General features: G+C 24.8%; 2 protein-coding genes across 3 annotated transcripts; one reads left to right on the top strand and one right to left on the bottom strand.

Moving 5' to 3' along the window:
• Window positions 1-26: 26 nt before the first annotated feature.
• LOC108000442 (WD repeat and FYVE domain-containing protein 3) lies at window positions 27-19,483 on the top strand. Its single transcript, XM_017060755.3, has 45 exons — window positions 27-176; window positions 1,410-1,646; window positions 1,796-2,041; window positions 2,159-2,317; window positions 2,394-2,586; window positions 2,731-2,917; window positions 3,007-3,188; window positions 3,399-3,750; window positions 3,828-3,949; window positions 4,016-4,299; window positions 4,368-4,634; window positions 4,715-5,005; window positions 5,091-5,464; window positions 5,543-5,832; window positions 5,912-6,127; window positions 6,216-6,617; window positions 7,089-7,225; window positions 7,294-7,477; window positions 7,564-7,835; window positions 7,911-8,140; window positions 8,273-8,440; window positions 8,505-8,713; window positions 8,783-8,970; window positions 9,055-9,203; window positions 9,305-9,503; window positions 9,577-9,937; window positions 10,007-10,211; window positions 10,300-10,720; window positions 10,795-11,004; window positions 11,070-11,258; window positions 11,366-11,659; window positions 11,744-11,979; window positions 12,045-12,300; window positions 12,389-12,600; window positions 12,667-12,799; window positions 12,866-13,019; window positions 13,104-13,338; window positions 13,408-13,631; window positions 13,697-13,950; window positions 14,011-14,238; window positions 14,309-14,500; window positions 14,573-14,991; window positions 15,112-15,366; window positions 15,467-15,664; window positions 15,897-19,483. Exons 2-45 carry the CDS (start codon window positions 1,422-1,424, stop codon window positions 16,009-16,011), a joined length of 10,317 nt encoding a protein of 3,438 aa, XP_016916244.2. The 5' UTR covers window positions 27-176; window positions 1,410-1,421; the 3' UTR covers window positions 16,012-19,483.
• On the bottom strand, window positions 19,474-21,953 carry LOC108000239 (putative uncharacterized protein DDB_G0280555). Of its 2 annotated transcripts, none has more exons than XM_017060466.3 (6): window positions 21,601-21,953; window positions 20,988-21,351; window positions 20,326-20,917; window positions 20,126-20,259; window positions 19,854-20,022; window positions 19,474-19,708 (listed from the first exon to the last, which is right to left on the bottom strand). In XM_017060466.3, exons 1-6 carry the CDS (start codon window positions 21,624-21,626, stop codon window positions 19,584-19,586), a joined length of 1,410 nt encoding a protein of 469 aa, XP_016915955.1. In that variant the 5' UTR covers window positions 21,627-21,953; the 3' UTR covers window positions 19,474-19,583. The 2 variants fall into 2 exon arrangements, with proteins under 2 accessions (XP_016915955.1, XP_028523754.1); XM_028667953.2 differs by having other exon boundaries at window positions 20,126-20,256.
• Window positions 21,954-22,516: the final 563 nt, after the last annotated feature.

Here is a 22,516-nt window from a genome sequence, read left to right as displayed (position 1 = left end):
TAGAACTGTGATTATTAGCAGTCACGTGATACTTATCGACGTATCGCGTTGGTTGTGGACCAAAGAAATCGTCGAATATGAAGATGGCTGCTGCCACTGAAATATTAAATACTCTCATTGAAAGAGCAATTTTCCATAAGAAAATGTAGAATTTTCTGGCTTGTGTCGCGTTTCAGGTAATAATTGATTAATTATTAGTGAATATGATACATATTCGCATGATGATGTTCAAATTTTATTTGTAAGAATCGTGGGCGGTTACGAAGTCATTGTAACTTTACTTTAACTTGACATTTTGACAGAAGATAGACGTAAATATTGAATTGAGTGTTTGATGAGTAATGTCAGTAGTAAATAAAAGTATAAAAATTATCATGACACGTGCATGAAAGATTGTCTGATGTGTATAATCAACTGAGAAATGGTGTTTCGATTTACTTCTTACACAACAATGTGCCATTTTCACATGTTATATATTCTCCGATATGTTAACGTTTCATACAATAGCATAATAAGTACTTAAAAAGATTTTACTTATTAATAAATAAATGTTTATATATTATATAATCTTTTTTTAAAAATTTATTAATTGTTTTTCAATAATGTTTTTATTCAAACTTGTATAATATAAATGGAAACATTTTATGGATAAATAGAAACATTTTATAATTTTTAATATATTGCTATATTATACGAATATTTATGTTGTTATTTATATTCTTTATTATTTATATTATTTATATATTTATTATTTATATTCTTTTTTTATATATTTTTTATGATTAATTAAAAGTAGTAATAAAAATATAAATACTAATTTAAAGAATTGTAATTAGTTATTTTTACACAAAATTTATATAATAATTATTATGAATATTAATAAATTATATTAATAAATTATAGATTATTAACTAAAATGAATTATAATTTTAAAGATAGTATATATATATTATATATATATATATAAATAAACGTAGTTTAATTATACAATTGATTATATTGATTATTTACAATTGATTAAAATTGTTTTACAGAAAATAATTTAATATAAAATAATATAATATTGCAAATTTAATAATTGATATTATATTTTTATCATTTTATGAATATTTTATTTATTATATTTAATAAAACTTACTATATATATAACAATAATTTTATTTATATTTATTCTTTTATATATTTAAAATATTATCAATACATTATTAAAAATATAGATTTTCTTTTACAAAATATGTATATATACATATATGTATTATATATATATATATATATATATATATAAAGATATTAATGTAATTATGTAAATTAAAAATATATTAAATATTTAATTTTTTTATTCAATTTAGTATTAAAATTTAATATTAATATATATATTTAGTTTATATATATTATTTATATGTTTTTAGCAAGTACTAACTATGAACATAATGCGTAAATTACGAGGGGGTACAAGTGTTGGAGGTATGGGTTCTAGTAATACTGGTGGTTTAGATGATTGTACTGGAAGTACAAATCCTCAACATACTGCTTTGGGCCTTATGCATCTTAAGAAACTTTTTTCTGAATATACCCATCCTCCACATACCCTTTCTGATGCTGAACGTAATGATAAATTATATAACATGTTGCCATTATTTTGCAAGGTAAGTTTTTCTATTTTGATATCTGTCACATGTAAATATAATGAAATGTGAATATAAATATAAATTTCATTATTTTTTATTTGTATTAAATTATTAATTTGAATTACTTAATATTTAATATTAAGTTAAATTTAATATTTAATATTTAGGTATTTGGATCTAGTCCAACAGGAGATATGAGTGAAAAATTTTGGGATATTTTGGCATTTACACAACAAGTATCTAAATTAATGGTATTTGAAATCAGTAGGAGGGCAAGCAATCAAAGTACTGAAACTGCAAGTTGTGCCATTGTAAAATTTTTAGAAATTGAAAATAGTGAAGAATCAAGTAATGGTTGGATGTTACTTTCTGCTCTAAACTTACTTGCAGCAGGTGATACTTCTGTAATACAAGTATGTATTTCATTATTCCAAATAACGAATTTTACATTTATTATTTATTTATATTTTACATATTTATATATATTTTATATTTATTTATTGATATATTTATATTTTATTATTTTATAGGCAATGACTACTGCTTCTGTTCCATCAACATTAGTAAAATGTTTATATTTATTCTTTGATTTACCTGAAATGATTGACGATGAAACCGATATTACGGATGCAAGTAGCGAATTTACTCCAAAACAACGTCGAATATTATTACAAAAAATATTTGTTCAAGTAAAAATTTCATATACATCGTCATATTTTAATGAAATATTTATTTGAATAATTAATTTGATTTTTAAACTTTTAGTTATTAGTGAGATTATGTAGTCATCCATATCCAGCTGAAGAACTTGCTCGCAAAGATGATCTAACTTTATTATTCTCAGCAATAACTAGTTGGTGTCCTCACTATAACGTAATGTGGCGTAAAAGCGCGGCAGAAGTATTAATGACTTTATCTCGACATGGACTTACTCAAAATGTAGTAAGCTATATTCATAGTAAGTATAATTTTTTATTAATATAATTTTTCATAAATTGATTTCTATTTGAGCATGAATCTAATGCTTTTTTCAAAACATATTAAATAAACATTACTAAATATATTTTAATTTTATATCAAATACTGTTATTTTTAATTATAGATAAAGGATGTATAGCATTATGTGTTGATAATATGCAACGTGTACCTGAGTTGGCACCATTGGAAGTAGTAGAAATGTTTGTTACTGTATTTTGCTTTTTAAAAGATTCTAGTGAAGTATCTCAAACACTTCTGGATGATTTTCGTGCTTGTCAAGGATATATCTTTTTATCAGAATTTTTATTAAAGTAAGAGTTTTTTTAATCTTAATAATATTAGTTAATATAGCGATATAATATGCGATAGATTATAAATTTCAAAAATATTTATAATGTAGACATGCTCCATCAAGATTAGAACAAGATAGTAGAGCAGAAGCACAAGATGCTATTCGAAATTTAGTGCTTATGTTGGCATCTTTAACAATGTGTGGTCATACAGAATTAAAACCAAGTCAAGCTAGTATGGGATCTTTATTTCAAATGCTTGGTTTTACTTTACCTCAACCAAGTAATAGAGGTATAAATATTTCAATATACAATTTTAAATTATATTAATAAAATAAATATTAATAAATATTAATAAATATAAATAGAATATATTATGTATAAAATATATGTTATTATTATTTCAATATATATAATATATTGAAAATATATTAAGTATATAATTTATTAAAATATATTACTTATTTTTTATAATTGATAAAATACTAATTTTTTTTTATAGGAGGAAGTGTTCGAAATATTCAAGCATTCCAAGTATTACAATCTGTATTCGTAAAATCTAATTCACCACTTTTGTGTTGTACAATTCTCGATGCAATATCGAGTGTATATCATAGTGACAATGCAAATTATTTTATACTTGAAGGACAAAATACATTATCCCAATTTGCAGAAAAAATTTATTTAAAAAATCGAGAAATACAAGAAAAGTTTTTTCAGCTATTAGAATTTATAGTATTTCAACTTAATTTTGTGCCTTGTAAAGAACTTATATCATTATCTATATTACTCAAAACAAATAATTCAACCAGTTGTAGTATCTTATGTATGGAAACATTACTTAATATACTCAGGTAATAAGCAACACTTCTTATTTATGTATATATTTATTATATAATATATATGATTATATTTTATATTGATTTTTTAGACATAATAATATATTTAAAGATGTATACAGGGAAGTAGGTATGTTAGAAGTCTTTGTTACATGTCTTCATCGTTATGCAACTTTACTCAAAGATAAACAGGCTGCATATGATCAAGGATTAGGTAATAATATTTTTATATTTTTATTTTCATTTAATATGTAGAAATAAATAAATATTACTTTTTCAGAATGTAAAATTTGTCCAGAAGATGAGCGATTGGGTGCCTTAGTAATGGAAGCTTTGACAACATTATTGGCAAGCAATGTTCAAAATGCTAATGTTTTTAGGGAATGTGGTGGAGCACGTTGTGCTCATAATCTCGTACCCTATATGGATTGCCGATATCAAGCTCTTGGTATTGTTAGAGAATTAATACTTAGTGCAGGAGGAGATGATGATATGGCTACATTGCTAGGTGTTATGCATTCAGCACCTTCTAATGCCTTAGTCTTAAAGACACATATATTAAAAGTTAGTTGATACTAATAATAATTTTTATATCTTTTAATACTCTTTTTTAAGATATTATTATTTTTTAGTCTTTATTGGCTTGTTTACGAGAATCTCATCGAACTAGGACTGTCTTTCGAAAAGTAGGAGGTTTCGTATATGTGATGTCCGTGTTAGTATCTTTGGAAGGTCAATTAGGCATACAAAGATCAGAGAATACAGAACCTTGTAATGATATTATAAAAAGAACGCCACAGGAAGAAGCACAGTTATTAACTCTTTTACATGTCGTATTTCACACTATAAGTACAGCTATGAGATTTGAACCTGCAAATGCAAAATTTTTCCATCATGAAGTAAATATTTATGTATTAATATTTATAAAGTATAATGATTGTTAATATTATAATATATTTATATAATATTTCTTTTATAGATATGTCAATCAAGTTTGTGTGATACTTTACGATTGCTTGGATGTTTTTCAACACAGACAAAACTTACTGAAATAGATATAATATCAATTACAAATTATCATAATATGTTATCATCACTATTTACTGGAAGCGTATTAGAACCTGTATTCCCAGAAGTTATACCAAAAACATTAACATATGCATGCTTATTATTAAGACTTCTTTATGATGTAGCGCTCGATTCTTTTGATAAGCCAAATTTGGTGGGTTTAGGAATGAGATCACCAAATCATAAACAAAATAGTGTTGAGGTGATTTTTAATATGTTAATTTTATAAAATATAATATTATTATAATAAATTTATTATTAAATTAATAAGTAAATTTTATTTTTAGCAACAAAAATCTTTTGATTCTCCAGGAGGTGGCAAGAGAAGTATTATAAATTCTTTAAATTTAAGTCCACCTAGTCCTGAACCAATTGTAGTTCATCCTGGTATTGTAGTTGGAATGCTACATTTACTTCCATCAATCTCAGAACCATCTACTCCACAAATGGCTTTAGCTTTACAATTATACGTTGCTGAAATCATTAAAAGTTTAGTACGATCTGAAAGAAATCAACAAATCATGTGTGATGCTGGAATGGCAGGTGAATTGCTATCCGTTGGTAGAATTGCTTTACAGGACGAAACACATCCTTTGCATCAACCATTACAATATATTATAGAAAGACTTGCAGCACAATCTTTAGAACCACGTGATTTAAGGTAAGATATAAAGTAAAATTTAAAAAATCTGATTTTCACATATAATATTTGTATGAGTTACTATTTTTGTGATTGCAGAGAATTTTTGCGTTTGGGCGATCCATTGTGTTGTATTTCACTCGATGATATTGAACCAAATAAAGTTCGAGGTGGACCTGTACCATTAACGCGTATTAAAACTTTAGTATCTATGACAACACCAAAAGATTTTCGGGCACATGGTTCTTGTACTTTACCACCTTTTGTAGAACTTGATATGAGTGCGGAAGGATTTGCATGTTTATATTTACCTAGTGTGGCACCACAAAGTACAACTCCACCTACGGTAGTAGCTGCTGATAGTAGCGTACTTGGCGGAATTGGTTCTGGTAAATCTTAAATATAATTAATTGATTTAAATCTCAAACAATTTATAATTTTTTTAAATATATTTATATTAATTTTTAGGTGATAGATTATTTCCTCCACAGACTGGTTTAACTTATAGTACATGGATATGTGTTGATAAATTTAGTGATCCTAGAACTGATGCTCATTGTGTACGATTATTAACATTAGTTCGTACTCCGCAATCAACAAAAGATTTAATTTGCTTAACTGCTGTGCTTAGTGCAAGAGATAAAGCAATTATTGTATCTACACAAGAAACACCATTACCACAAAGTAAGTATTATTGATATTCTTCATTCTTCATTCTTTGTTATTAATCAATTTAATATTTTAAATATAATTTATTAAATAAAAAATTCAGATGTAGGTGAATGGGAACCAGAAGGAACTGGTGAATGTGGCGCAAGAGTTTGGTGCCCAGATTTGCTTCAGGAAGGCCAATGGCATCATATAGTTATTGTACTAAATCGTGCTGTTTTAAAAAATTCAAGTTTTTCATTATATTTGGATGGTCAACATATTCATAGTCAAAAGCTTCATTATATTACACAAGTCCCTGGAGGAGGAGCAGCAAATTTAACAGTAGCATCTCCAGTATATGGGTATATAGGTACACCACCTTGTTGGCGACGATATTCTAGACTTACATGGAAACAGGGACCATGCCATTTAGTAGAAGAAGTATTTAACTCGCAAAATATAACAACATTATTTAAATTAGGCCCCCATTATATGGGAAGTTTACAAGCTCCACTATTGTCAGGTATTAGGAATTTGTTAGATTTTTTCAAATATAAAATATATATAAATTATTTATATATAATATATAATAATATATAAATATTTATATTTTTTAAATATAAAATATATAATATATAATTATAATATGAAAGATGAGGATTGAACGAATGTTTGTATTATAGTATTAAATGAAAAATAATTCAAATTGTTCTATTTTTATATGTAATAAAAATATATTATATACATTGAATTTATATACTGTGAATTTTAAGAGTATGGATTTTAAGAATGGAAAGATCTCTTAATATTTTTTAAATTTGAATTGAAAATCATTGAATTATTAATTTTTTATATTATAATTTTTATTAATATATTTTTTAAATTATTTTATTAAAAATTTTATTAAAAATTCTTATAAAATTTTAAATACTGTTGCTACATATTTCTATAATAATTTTGACTATTATTTAAATAAAAATATATTTTTTTGCAGGTCAAGAACCTTTAATGCCTCTTGTTGCAGAAGAAAAAGTTGTATTTGGATTAAATTCTAAAGCAATGTCTCAATTAACATTAGCTAAAATTAGAAAAGTTTATAGTCGAGCTGATAATAAATCAATTGCTAAACAGGTATATATAATTATTTTTATCTTGTATTTTTTATATGTATTCATTAAATTATTATTATTACTTGACAGCTTGGTATGTCATCGCATGAAAATGCTACTCCTATTAGAGTTCTTCATAATTCAGCAGGACATTTAAGTGGACCAGCAAGAGCACTTGGAGGTGTAGTTGTTGGATATCTTGGAGTTCGTGTCTTTAGTCCCCGACCCGTAGCTACTATGATTGATAATGTGGGAGGATGTTCAGTGTTATTAGGTAAAATTTTTTAGAATTCTGAATTTTTAAATATATATTTAAATATTTATTTAAAAATTTTTTTTAAATAACTATTTATTTCATAGGTTTAATAGCTATGGCTCAAGATGTAGAATCTTTATATGCAGCTGTTAAAGCATTAGTTTGCGTTGTGAGATCCAATCAAGTTGCTCAACAAGAAATGGATCGTAGAAGAGGATATCAAACATTGGCAATGTTACTAAGGAGGAAATGTCCTCTTTTAAATAGCCATATCTTGCATCTTACATTCAGTCTTGTAGGTACAGTTGATAGTGGTAGAGAAACTAGTGCAATACCTAACATTATGGCATTTCAAGATCTTCTATGTGATTTGCAAGTATGATCTTTTTTTATTTCTAATGAATAGTTTATCTTCAGAATAAATATTATGAAGATATCAAACTATTTCTAGATTTGGCATGAAGCACCAGGCGAACTCTTAAGATCACTTTTAGAACATTTGTATGAATTAATAGCAGAATCAAGTGAAAAAAGAACAAATTTACGTTTAATGCGAGATTTGCAATTAGTACACAAATTGTTACATATTTTAAGTGATGTAAAACAAAGTAGTACAAGACAGATTTTACTTGCACTACTTAGTATATTATTAAGTCAGCCAAGACAAGCTGATTTGCTTTGGTAAATTGTTTTGTTTGATTTATTTTGTTTTACATTGTATGATATTAATAATATTAGTATTTTATTATATGTTATAAATTTATTATATAATATTATTATTATTAGATATTAATAATATTATTTTTTTTATAGGTTCGGTCAATTTATAGTTGCTACATTACCACAAAGTCCAGAAAAACATTTAATTCTTCGAGAAAGTGAAGGAAATAAAGAAGGAGAAGGAGAACATATACTTTTGCGAAATCGTTGTTTGCAACTTTTACATTCTTTATTATTTAATGGTCCCAAAGTAAATATAAAGTAAGTAAAATTAGAAAGTTAAATAAAAATTTCATTATCGTTAAAATTTAATAATATTTTTCAGTATGTGTGAAGAATTAGCCAAAGTATTAGGTTTAGATTGGATATTATTGTTTCTTCAGTCTGGTCTTCATAGTACAACTGTAATATGGGGATTAAGAATTTTAGTTGCCATTTGTTCTGTGCAATCAATATTACAAAAATTTAAAGAAGGAACTAGTAATGGTAGTTGGTTACGCCATACAGATCATAATAAAATGGCACTAGCACTCGGTATGTACATATAAGATATTAAACATAAGATTTAATTAATTGTATTTTATATTTTTATATTATTTTTAGGTTGTCATCAGCAAATTACAGGTGGTGAAACTAAACCATCTGGTCTTCATGTACCAGGATTTCAACATTTAGGATGGTTATTACCACAACATGTAGATCTTGTTCCTGAATTATATTTTCTTTTTATTGCTCTTATGATGGGACAACCTGTAAAATTATTGCCTACTGATTCAAAAGTCATTTTAAAAGTTCTGTAATGTTTTTCATACTTTATCTTTAATTTATAATATTTAAATTATATATAAATAATACGTTTATATTTTGAATAATAGCTTGATTTAGACAATGTATGGAATTTCTTGTTTGGTGTTCCTGCAAATCACACATTATCTTCTTTTGCAAGTAGAATTAATCTTTGTCCAGAAGCCGTGGTAACACTATTAGCGATGGTACGAACAATGTTAAATAATTATTCAATTAAGTAAGTCTTATAATTTATTCATTTTTTCTTCAAAAATTATTTTAATTATATTAGATATTGTACAAAATAATAAATTAATTCATAAAATTTTTATTTAATAGCCCAGAATCTTTGCCCGATTGGTTAAGTGATTATCCAGTGACAATAATACAATTTCTCTTTTTTCTTTATCATAATTTTACTGATTTTATGCAAGTATTTATGTCTGCGGAAGTATTGGGTGCGTTAGCTGGTACTTTATTTCCAAAACCTTCAAGTTCTAGCCAAGATAGTAGTGGAGCTAGTACTCCAGCAGATGAGGTAAATCTTATATAGTAGTGATAAGTTTTTAATAATCAATGAAAAATTTGATAATAAATTATATTATTTTTAGCAAGAACCAGTATTAGTAAGATCTCCATCAAAAGATGTTGGTTTAACAAATCATCCAGCAAAAAAATTTGTCATGGATTTTTTACGAGTTATTGTAGTAGATTCCCTCTCTTTGCCTGTTACTGCAAAATCTCCACCAGCTATTGATTTAGTTTTGGAAGCATGGCCAGAACATGCATCTACAGGACAACAGACGCGTTATCAAACAGAAATTTTATCTATTCTTATGGAGCATTTATTGGCTGCAGATGTTCTAATTGGAGAACAAGCAGCTTTACCTGTCGTTCCTGGTGGATCAGTCAATAATATAATCAATAACGTATGTTATGTTGCAGCAAGAATAGTTGATAAATTATGGCAAGGTAAATAAAAAAATTTTTGTATTTATTTTTAAATATATATCTTTTTTTTATAATTTTTTTTTAACATAGGTGCTTTAACAAAAGATCCACATGAAGTTTTTGATTTCATTGTAAAATTAATCGGCCAAGCAAAAAGACGGCCAGGTGTTGTTAGTATGGAAGGTCTTCATCATTGTCTAAACAGAACAATTTTATTCTTATTATCACGAGCAACAGATTCGATAGCTGATCAAATGGCTGTATTAGAAGCATTACATAAACTTACTACTCACAGGTAAAATTTATTCTAAAATATTCTCTCATTTTCTAAAATAAAATTACAAATTGTAATTAAAATTTAATTTAAAAATGTTCTTCGATAGATTATTAGTTTTCGGCGCTGGTAATCATGAATTGGAATTTATTGGTTGCTTAACTTATTGTTTATTACAATTGACAGCTGATATAAAAATTATGCTTGATACAAATACAAAAACAACATGGCATGTTAATCCACAAGTTGAAGCTAGTGATGATAGATTAACATCTCATCAAGGTCATAATTTAATGGCTGTTGCTGCTACAAGAGTTTGGGAAGAATTATATGTTTGTAAAAAGCCTGCTATAGAAGAAGTTTTTAAAATTACTCTTCCAGTACCTATAGGTAATGAACGTGCTCCTGAACTATCAATAGTGAGAGATCAAGTACATGAAGCAGCAACTAAACTTTGGTTGAATTACGTTGTTATGGAAAGAAAAGCTTCATATAGAGTTCCTTGGGAACTTCATAATCAAATACAATCGGTAAATATTTGATTAAAGCAGATTTTAATAAAAATTTAATAGAATGAAATGTACAGAATTATATTGTGTTTTAGAAAATTCAAAAAGTAACAGGAGGCTTAACAAGATTAGCAAGTCGAACAAAAGTTCGAAAAGAAGAATCTGTACGCGTAAGATTAAGATTACATCAGAATACTGTTGCACAATGGACAGAACAACATATTGTATTAGTTCGAGAACTCGCTACAGCTAAACGTTTGCAATATATACAAACTAATCAACATACTCAGCGATATGTATATCAAGTAAGAATGTCAATAGAAAAAAAAGAAAAAAAAATCAATAATTATATTAATAACATGTTATATAGGAATGGTTACAAACTGAAACTGAATTAACAAGGGAGCGAGGTCTATGGGGACCTCCAACTCCTACTAAACTTGATAAATGGATGTTAGATATGACAGAAGGCCCATGCAGAATGAGAAAAAAAATGATGAAAAATGAACTTTTTTATATACATTATCCTTATCGACCTGAACTAGAGCATCCTGATAATGTAAATTCACAAAATGCATTTCACAAATTCATTTTACAAAAAATTAAATTAATTTTTATTGATGAATATTTATTAATAACTATTTCATTTTTTTTTATTTTATATAGAAACAATTAAAGTACAAAGTTGCAACCAGCACTGATAGTAAAGAATATTATTTAAAGCAACTTGGTAATTCATCTGGAATGTTCGAACGCGAACGTGATCCTGTTATTGATGATACACCATTAAATGTTAATGACACTTCTACAGAAAGTGAACCTCCCATGGTACCATGTACCTTAGAACGTCATGCTAGTGAACCAGACGAAGTACCAGAAGACAATGAACAAGAAGAAGAAAATAATCAGACTGTTCCAGACAATCAAACTTTAATACGATTATTAGAGGAACATGAAAAAGTTAGTTCTTTTTAATATAAATAATTTTATTATAAATAAATAATATTCAATATGTATAACATTTAAACATTTTTCTATTTTTAGATAAGTCATATGTTCAGATGTGCTAGAATTCAAGGTTTAGATACAACTGAAGGTTTGTTGTTGTTTGGGAAAGAACATTTTTATGTAGTTGATGGCTTTACACTCTTAAAATCTAGAGAAATAAGAGATATAGAAAGTTTACCCGAAGCTTATGAACCAATTTTACCATCGCCGGGATCTCCTAGGAGATCCAGAGCTATGAGACAATGCTCAAAATTTAATTATGAAGATATTAGGTAATAAATCTTTATATTTGTATTTAATACAATAAAATACATTTTTATTTATTTATTTTTTGTAGAGAAGTACATAAAAGAAGATATCTATTACAACCAATGGCATTAGAAGTATTTAGTGGAGATGGCAGAAATTATTTATTAGCATTTCCACGTAAAGTAAGGAATAAAGTTTATCAAAGATTTATGACATTTGCAACAGCAATTGCTGACAGTGCACAACAATCTGTTGCTGGTCAGAAAAGAACAGCAAATGTAGAACAGGCTACAGGTTTACTTTCGAATTTAATAGGTGAAACTTCTGTTACACAACGATGGGTGGTTGGTATAAGTAATATTTAATTTATATTATTTATATTATAATTATTTATAATAATTTATTTTTTTACAATTTATTTCATTTCTTTAGAGGGGCGAGATATCTAATTTTCAGTATTTGATGCATCTTAATACTTTAGCGGGACGTAGCTATAATGACTTGATGCAATATCCAATATTTCCATGGATCTTAGCTGATTATGATAGCGAAGAGTTAGATCTTACCGATCCAGGAACATTTAGAGATTTTAGTAAACCTATGGGTGCACAAAGTCCAGAACGATTATTACAGTTTAAAAAAAGGTAATGAAACTAATTTAAAATAATTTAATATAAATAAATAAATAATTTAATTATTAATTATTTTAGATATAAAGAATGGGATGATCCACATGGAGAAACACCCCCTTATCATTATGGAACTCATTATTCTTCTGCAATGATAGTTTGTTCATATTTAGTGAGAATGGAACCATTTACACAACATTTTCTTCGGTTACAGGTTCATAAAGATTTTTTAAACAAAAACACAAAACTAATTGACACTAATTATAAAAAATACTTTTAGGGTGGACATTTTGATCTAGCAGATAGAATGTTTAATAGTATAAAAGAAGCATGGCTTTCTGCATCTAAGCATAATATGGCTGATGTGAAAGAACTTATACCAGAATTTTTTTATCTTCCAGAATTTCTTGTTAATTCAAATCATTTTGATTTAGGTAAATATTATTTATCAAAGAAACTTATGTTTTAATGTATCATTAATTGTATCATTAATCAATAATATTGTCTTTATTTTTTAGGTTCTAAGCAGAGCGGTGTACAATTAGGAGATATTGTATTACCTCCATGGGCAAAACAAGATCCTCGAGAATTTATACGTGTGCATCGACTCGCTTTAGAATGTGATTATGTATCACAACATCTTCATCAATGGATTGATTTAATATTTGGATGTAAACAAAATGGTCCTGCTGCAGTTGAAGCTGTTAATGTATTTCATCATTTATTTTATGAAGGGAATGTTGATATTTATAAGTAAGATTTATTTAATATTAATTTTTTATTAATATGATTTGATTTGTATTATTTTTAATATATTTTTAGCATTGATGATCCTTTAAAAAAGAATGCTACTATTGGATTCATTAATAATTTTGGTCAAATACCAAAGCAATTGTTTAAAAAACCACATCCAGCCAAAAAAATGACACAAAGAACTAGTGTTATTGATCCAGGACCTATTACTCCAGGTTTAAGTATTACTACATCTGATAAGTTGTTCTTCCATAATCTTGATAATTTAAAACCATCACTTCAACCTATAAAAGGTCTATATAGTTATATAAAATTTGCTTACTAAAATACAAATTATAATTAATAATTTATTTTTTAGAATTAAAAGGTCCAGTTGGACAAATACTTCATGTTGATAAAGCTGTATTAGCTGTAGAACAAAATAAAACGCTTATTCCTCCGACATATAACAAGTATGTTGCATGGGGTTTCGCAGATCATTCCCTTAGAATAGGAAATTATGATAGTGATAAAGCAATATTTGTATGCGAAGCTATGATACAAAGTGGCGGAGAAATAGTTGCATGCGTTTGTCCGTCTTCCAAATTGATAGTAACTGCTGGCACAAGTTCTGTAAGTTATGATTTCAATTTAATTATCTAACAGTTTTTTAAAATTAAAATACTTTGATAGGTTGTAACTGTTTGGGAATACACCAAAAGACAACTTTCCATTAAACAATGTTTATATGGTCATACGGATGCTGTTACATGTTTATCATCTAGTCCAGCATATAATGTAATTGTATCAGGATCTCGAGATGGTACTGCAATTATATGGGATTTATCTCGTTGCTTATTTGTTCGTCAACTTCGTGGACATGCAGGACCAGTAGCTGCTGTAGCCATAAATGAATTGACAGTGTGTTTTTTTAAATTATTTAAGAAAAAAATAGAAATTTAATATGTAAAAGTAATATTATTTTTTATAGGGAGATATAGCTACCTGTGCAGCTACTTGGTTACATGTATGGAGTATTAATGGTGAAGAACTTGCTAGTGTTAATACTTGTGTTGGTCGTGCTGATAGAATGCAGCAAATTTTATGCGTTGCTTTCAGTCAAACTCATGAATGGGATTCCCAAAATGTTATTATGACTGGTTCGACAGATGGAGTAGCTCGAGTAAGAATAATAAAAAATTTATAATATTTAAAATGTATTGTGTATACAAGAAAAAAATTATATATTTTATAGATGTGGTCAATGGATTATGTACAAGTGCCTGCAGAAGAAGAGAAATTAGAGGAAATTACTACTACCAAAGAAAAACATACAAAGTCGAATAAAAATGAAAGTCAAAATGAAAATACAAAAAAGCGAGTACATGAATTAGTTAAACAAATGAGCATTTCTGCTGAAGGATCGAGTTTGCTTGCAAAAAGTGGTTCAGAAAGTAGTCTTTCAGAACCTGAAAATGCTAAAGAAGCATCAAGATTGCATGAAGAAAAAGAAGAATGTTCGGATAATGAATCGAGCAATGGTTCTAGTAATAAGCCATCGCCGCAAAATAATAATACTCCTACTATTGTGCTCCGAAGAAAGAGTCGTGGAAATCCAATGTTTCGCAAAAGCGAAGGTGGTGGACGTGCAGATAGTGAAGGTACTCAAACAAGGTAATAAAATATAGTTTATTATTATTCTTTATTTATATTCTAAAAGATATATTTTTAATTTTTATTATAATTTTATCAATTAAATAAATTATTATAATATTATCAATTAAATAAATTTAGTGAGTCATCAAATAATCCTGGAGATTCTGAAGGAGCTCTAAGAGCTAGTAAAAGTGATACTAGTTTAACGGATAGTTTTGTTATGGTTACCGAAGCTGATACGAAACCTAAAAAAATTAATCCACAGAATATCTTAAGAGACGGTTTTAAATGGCAACGGCAATTAGTATTTAGAAGTAAATTAACGATGCACACTGCATATGACCGTAAGGATAATGCAGAACCTGCATCTATAACAGCTCTTGCAGTATCAAGGTATATTTATAATTTATTTATTATTTGAGAAATATTAAAAATGAAAAATATATAAAATATAAAATTAATTATATTAAATTAAGTTATAAAATAATTACAGAGATCATAGAACAGTGTACGTTGGAGACACAAGGGGAAGAGTATTTTCGTGGAGTGTATGTGAACAGCCGGGACGTACGGTAGCTGATCATTGGCTTAAAGATGAAGGAGCAGATTCATGTGTTGGTTGTGGAGTTAGATTTAATCTTTATGAGAGAAGACATCATTGTCGTAACTGTGGACAAGTATTTTGTTCAAAGTAAGTTACTATTATACCATAATAATTATTTTAAAAATTATCTTAAATAATTCTTTTATATAAATATTTTATAAAAAATTATCTATATAAAAAATTATATAAATAAAGATTCGAAAATTTATTATTATATTATATTATTATTTTAAATATTTTGTTATTAAGTATTTTATTATTTTAAATATTTTTAAATATTATTTTAAATATTTTAAATATTTATATGTTTTATATACAGATGCAGCCGATTTGAATCGAAAATATCGAGACTCGGGATTTTAAAGCCTGTTAGAGTTTGTCAAGGTTGTTATTCATCATTACGCTCTCAGCATTCTGCTGAGAGTAGCACTTAAATATATAAAGTAATATATTATATTGTTTTATATAAATTATTAATTTTAAAACGGGTATTGCGAGAATGTACATAATCTCATCGCGATATACCCCTTTACGTTTATATTTCGAATTTTTGTACAAGAGAAACGAAGTGTGCATTTTGTTCTTATTTCATATTTTATGCAATATCTTAGTTTTAAAAAATTCTTGCATTTCTACGAAACAAGTAGGAAAACCGATCGCTGTATTTATAATTCACATTTTTAGTTAAAATAATTTTATATTAAATTGAAACTATTTTAAATCTTTTTTTCATGAATTAAACGCTTAATATATTACAATACATTCCTGTCGATTTTATAATATATTACTGTGTACTTTTTACTATTATAATGAACTAAGCTATTTCCTAATAATAATCGGCCTGTTTCACATTATCGACAGGTTTGTACTGAAAAATTTTTAAAAGACAGTATTTGAAAATTACATGATATTTAAGTCTCTAATTTATAAAGCACATATTGTAAGTCACAAATATGTCTTTTGTTTCTAATATTCGAATTCTTAATCATTTACTTTTATATATCATATATGTTTATATTTTATATATCGAAAATCAATGTGTATAATTATTATATATTTAATTTATATGTTGCATTTACTTTTAATAACAGACTTTACATACAAGATTGTATATGTATAGCAGCATTTGTTTAATAATCTGTGATTTCTTTTCCTACTTTAATTTAATGAATTTATGATTAGTAAATTTTAAAAATAATCGTAAAATAATAATAATAATAATAATAATAATAATAATAATAATAATAATAATATAAAATATTATTTATATGATTAATTTTTCTATTATAACGCTTACATCGTTTCTCATATTTGAATTTATTAAATAATTATTGTTAATATTTATTTTAAATTATAACAAAGAGATAATACAAGATGTCAATATTGTTAATGGAAAAATATTAGATTTAATAATACTAGATAAACCAAAAATATCTATACCATGTATTATTCATATTGCTTTCTTTATATTATATTACTTTATTTAAATGCTATTTAATAAAATGTTTTTATTTTATTTCTTACAATATTGTCATGTATATAATGTGATAATAATATGCGGTGGTTAATATTCTAAAAATTGTCAATGTATAATTTATTACTGTATCATACGGATACATTATTGTATCAAACAGGTCTTTTATTTTTCCATTCTTTAGAAATGAAAACATTAATAATATAATCTTGAAATTCAAGAATATATATATTACAATTCAAAGAAAAAAAAATGCAATTGCAGTGCACCCTTTGTGACCGCTGCCTATTGATAAAAAATTCATAACTTTATCATAGACAATACCTTAATTACATTAAAGTGTTATTAACTCTAAGATGGTTATAAAACCATAGACTCTAAAACCAACACTAATATTTTAAGCAATGTCATAAATGTGGAATACGATCGTTTGTTCATAAATTGATATATCATGAACGTATCTGTAAAATTAATAGTAAAAAAAAAATGAATTAAAAACGTGTTCTTGGATAAATGTTTTGTAGAGTTTTGAAAATGATAAAAAAATTACGAATGCAACTTTCAGAAAAATTAAATTTATTTATCGAGTAGAAAGAATCAGAGAATATTGATGAAACATATAAAAATGTGTATAAATATAATAATGGCTATATTATAAAAAAAAATTGTTTCCTTGTATGAATAATGAATTCTACTATTTATATTCTATCGATACACTTCCATTTTTCTAAAGGCACAAATTTTATAAGGAACAAAATAAAAGATAATGCGACAATTAAAAACCAAGAATGAGATAAACGCAGCTTCAATACATCGTGAAATATTGTTTTAACATGGTACTATTAAAGTACTATTGTTAAGTACTAGTCAAATACAAATGTCAGCACAATATTAACAAGCGTTCTTTCAGAAAGAATGTTTTTGATATAAAAGTTAAAAATAGATAATGATGGAAATAATGTAAATGAATTATTTAAATTTCTCAATTATGCAGTTGCATAAAGAGAATTACAGCGTATCTTATACAAATAATATCTGTGTGTCATTATTACATGCCAGTTCTAATAAAACATTGCCAACTTTACTTTTGTACTTCTACTTATATATGCAAAAAACAAAGCTTATACTTAGTTTTACGATGGAATTGGAATGCTTGCAATTAATTCTAATTAACAAATGTAGATATTAATTTTAAAAAGTTTTTTATTGTTATTTATCTCTTTAAAATAATTATATATAAAAATAGTTCTAAAGAACTAAAATTATTAAGAGCAAGAGAAATCTTATAACAAAAAATATACTATTTTGTTAAAAAGAATTACAATATAATTATGTGTAATTGAAACAAAGTCATTATTTCATTATATAAAAAAATAAGTATAATTTCTAGTCATATATAATATTTTTTAGTTTTGATTATTATTATTATAAAATATATAAAATTTTTACTTTATAATTTTAAACAGTATTATATATATATATATATATATATATATATATATATATATGTATATATAATCATATTAAACTGCGTTGGTGTTGTATACCATATATATTATAAAATAGATCCTTACATACAATTTATTGTGTATTTATTATAAGATATCAGAGATATGTTTTACTTTAAAACAAATTTTAAATTATATGTTATGTTATTATGCTACATAATATTTAAAAAGAGGAATTAAATTTACATATATTCATATATTAGATACTGAAATAATATATTATAAATTAAATTTAATTATCATCCTCATATAGGAAAAAAAATTAATCTCAATTTTTTACGATTTACTTTTCTCATATGTATAATGATTTTATCTTTTCAACCATTTTTTTGTTAATTTTATAAAAAAAATTATTTAATATACATAAAATTGTAATGATTACAAAACTTTTTAAGAGACTGTTAGGAAATATCATTTTGTTACAATATACCAAATTATATTTTCTTAAACATTAAAAGAAAGCGGATCGATGCTAATTTTACAATGTAACAAAAATTGATGTTTCAAATTAGTGTTTTCATAATTTCACTAGAATGAAACATATATGCATCATATAATTTGATCTTAAATTGTACATACATAGAAATGTATAAAAGATACTGAAAAAATATAAATTAAATAGAAATGTACGATAAATAAATTAAGAAAATAATATATAAAAAATTTTAATAATCAGTGGATACTGATATATGGCTTTAAAGGCGTGCGATTCAGGTGTATATGCGTGTTACGTTTCTCATTCATACATAAGAATTACATACATGTATACATATTATCATTCTCATATATATATATATATATATTATATATATATATTATATTGTGTGTGAGTAGTTCTATTGTATTGTTAGTTGATATTTGAGAAACATTGTATAGTAGATTCTGATAGTATAATTATATTAAATGGGCCAAAGTTGTAAAAAATTTATTTTATTATCAAACCTGTCTAATTTGTAAATATAAAAAAATGTATTAGTCATAATCTAAATCTTAACATAGAAGGCATATTAACTAAAATCATACTTCACAATTTTTTACAACAGGATTCATGTTTCTTAATTCTTAATGGATGAAATTTTCTTTTACATTTATTACATGTAACAAGCTGAGACTGATATTTCTCCCAATCTACTTGAGCATAACTGAATTCTAAAATAATGATGTTAAAATTAAAATACAAAATACAGTACAATATAAAAATAGAGAGAATTCTCATTTCTAATATATATGTTATTATATTTAATATTCATCAGTAAATTGAATTAATTTTTAAATATATTATGAATTAACTTACCTACAGGATCTTGATATTGTTCTTGTTCTTTTATTGAAGAATTAGTAGATATGACTAATGATGTATTAGAAATGTTACAAGGTATTGTCATATTTTGATTTGGACTATGAATTGGTGTTCTAGGTATTTCATGCTTAGGTTTCATAGGATTAAAATCATTATCACTATCCTAAAAAAAATAAAAATAAAAATAAAAATATTCAATAATGTGTTTATCAAATTAAATATATATATATATATATATATATATATTTATTAAATAGATATAATACTTTATCATGTGTTTGTTTATTTTCATTACAAATGTCTATTTCATTTATTTCTTCTACAAATAAGTTCGGAATTTCATTTGTTTTATTGCTAGATATTTCTTTCATATCTTCTATTGAGAAAGGAGTAACTTCTTCTGAAAACAAATTTTTGATCAAATAATTGTTTATTATAATAATTTCTTTTTTAATTATATTCCTACCTTTTGAAATATTATTTATTGTTTTTTTTATATTTTTATCTTCAGTTCTTTTCTTTTTATGTCGCAAAGTTACCATATCATTCATTACGTTATGAACATGATTATTTGTTTGTTTTTTTACATGTTTAAATTCCTTATTTATTTGAATTTCATTAGAAGTATAACTTCTTAATGTACGTTTTCTTATTTCTATATTATTTTCTCCTTGTTTCTTTTCATTAGAAATAGATTTAGATCTTTGTATATTCTCAGAATTATTTATATCAAAATTGTTTCTTCTAGTTCTAACTTTTTTTGTATTCTTTTTATCATTTTTATTTTCCATTTTTTTTAGTTTTTCATTTTTTTTTTCTTTTTGTTCTTCTTCATCTGATACAAATTTTAATTCCTTTGGATCTCCAAAATAAAGTGCTGGAGGTTTATATTGATCTATATTAAAAGCTACTTCTTGTATTGTAATATTTGGACTAAACAGACTTTTATGTGCATTAATATGTGATGTATTTTTATTTATTATTTGTTGATTTTCTATATGTTCATATGATTCATTATATTTTAAATTTTCTTTGTTTTGACTTTCATCTTTATGTTCCTAAAAAATCACATTTTAATTATAACATAATATAATACAAATTTTATAAAATATGAAAATAAAATTCTACCTGATTTTGGCATATATCATTATTACATTTACACCATTCTTTACATTGGTTGTTTTTTTTTACACAACCACAGATTTTGGAAGAACATTTTCCTTTACAATTACAACCACGTGATATTATTTTACTATTTTTTCTCTCTATTTTTTCACTTTGTGAATTTTTTTGTAATATTTCATTATCTATAGGAGATTCAAGTATATTATTAGAATTTTTTTCAGGTGTTTGAATCATCGAACAATTTTCAACAGAATATTTCCTCAAATGATTAATTTCAATAGTTAGAAGTTTCACTTGTTCCTGCAAGCGTGCTATTTCTAACATAGTATCAATTTCACGAGTTTGAGTTGCAACATTTTTTTTTTCACTAAAAAAAAATAATTTTTTCACATTTTACGAGAAACATAACAAATAAGAGAAAATATCAATTTTTTTATAATACTTTATAATACTAAATTATAATATTAATATAAATTAATAATTATTTATTGATAAAAAATTAATTTTCTTTGATTTTAATTAAAGATAAAATTGTAAATACATAAATGTCAAATTTAAATGGAATTCATATAATTTTAAAGAAATAAAAAAGATTAAAAATGAATAAATTACATACGTTTTAATCTCTATTATTTGAGACATTTTACATAAATTGAAAATATCGAACAATCTTGAAATTATTTGAAAAAGAAAATCAAGATTCAATATTATACTATACACGTTATGGCGTTTAAGTGCTGACAATGTGACAGTTGATCCATGTTTAAATTCCAACCATAATAGAACAGATATATAATCATGGAAATCGTTTTTTTTACTGTTTCCTTTTTCTTGAAAAATTGAATATTTATTATATTTCAATTTCTTAATAAAAGTATTTAATTTTAATAATACATATATTTTATAATTAAAATTTTAGTAATTATAGACATAGTATAGACATCATACATTTTGAAATACAACTTTTCATTACTAAAGATGGCGCACTTGTAGTTTATAGAATGTAAACAATAATGACAATCATAATATATATGTAAATATAATATATTTTATATTATAATATATTTATATATATAACATAATATGATTAAAATATAAAATATTATCAATTTTGTAGATTATAATTTTTTATTAATAGATATTAAATATAAACATAAAAATATTTGAATACATTTTTTATAATATTTAAGAAATTTATGTAAACAAAATTAAAATGTAAAATTTTTTTATAGTATTTAAATAAAAATATCTAAATAAAATTATTGAAAAAATAAAATAATTACAAACAAAAAATACGAAAGTATGAAAGTATGAAAATTTTCAGTTTTTTCAACAAACATTATAATAAATTAAGAAAAAACATTATTTTCATTTTATATTATGATATTATAATATTTTTATTATAATGTAATAATTACATAAATAATACAATTAATATATAAAAATATAATAGTAATTTTATTTAACATAACTATATATATATATATATATATATATTATTTATGCATGATTATTATTACGCATCAAATTTC

Source organism: Apis cerana, linkage group LG16 (genome assembly GCF_029169275.1).
Source record: "Apis cerana isolate GH-2021 linkage group LG16, AcerK_1.0, whole genome shotgun sequence".
Lineage (NCBI taxonomy): Eukaryota > Metazoa > Arthropoda > Insecta > Hymenoptera > Apidae > Apis > Apis cerana.
This window is presented reverse-complemented; position numbering and strand designations above follow the sequence as displayed.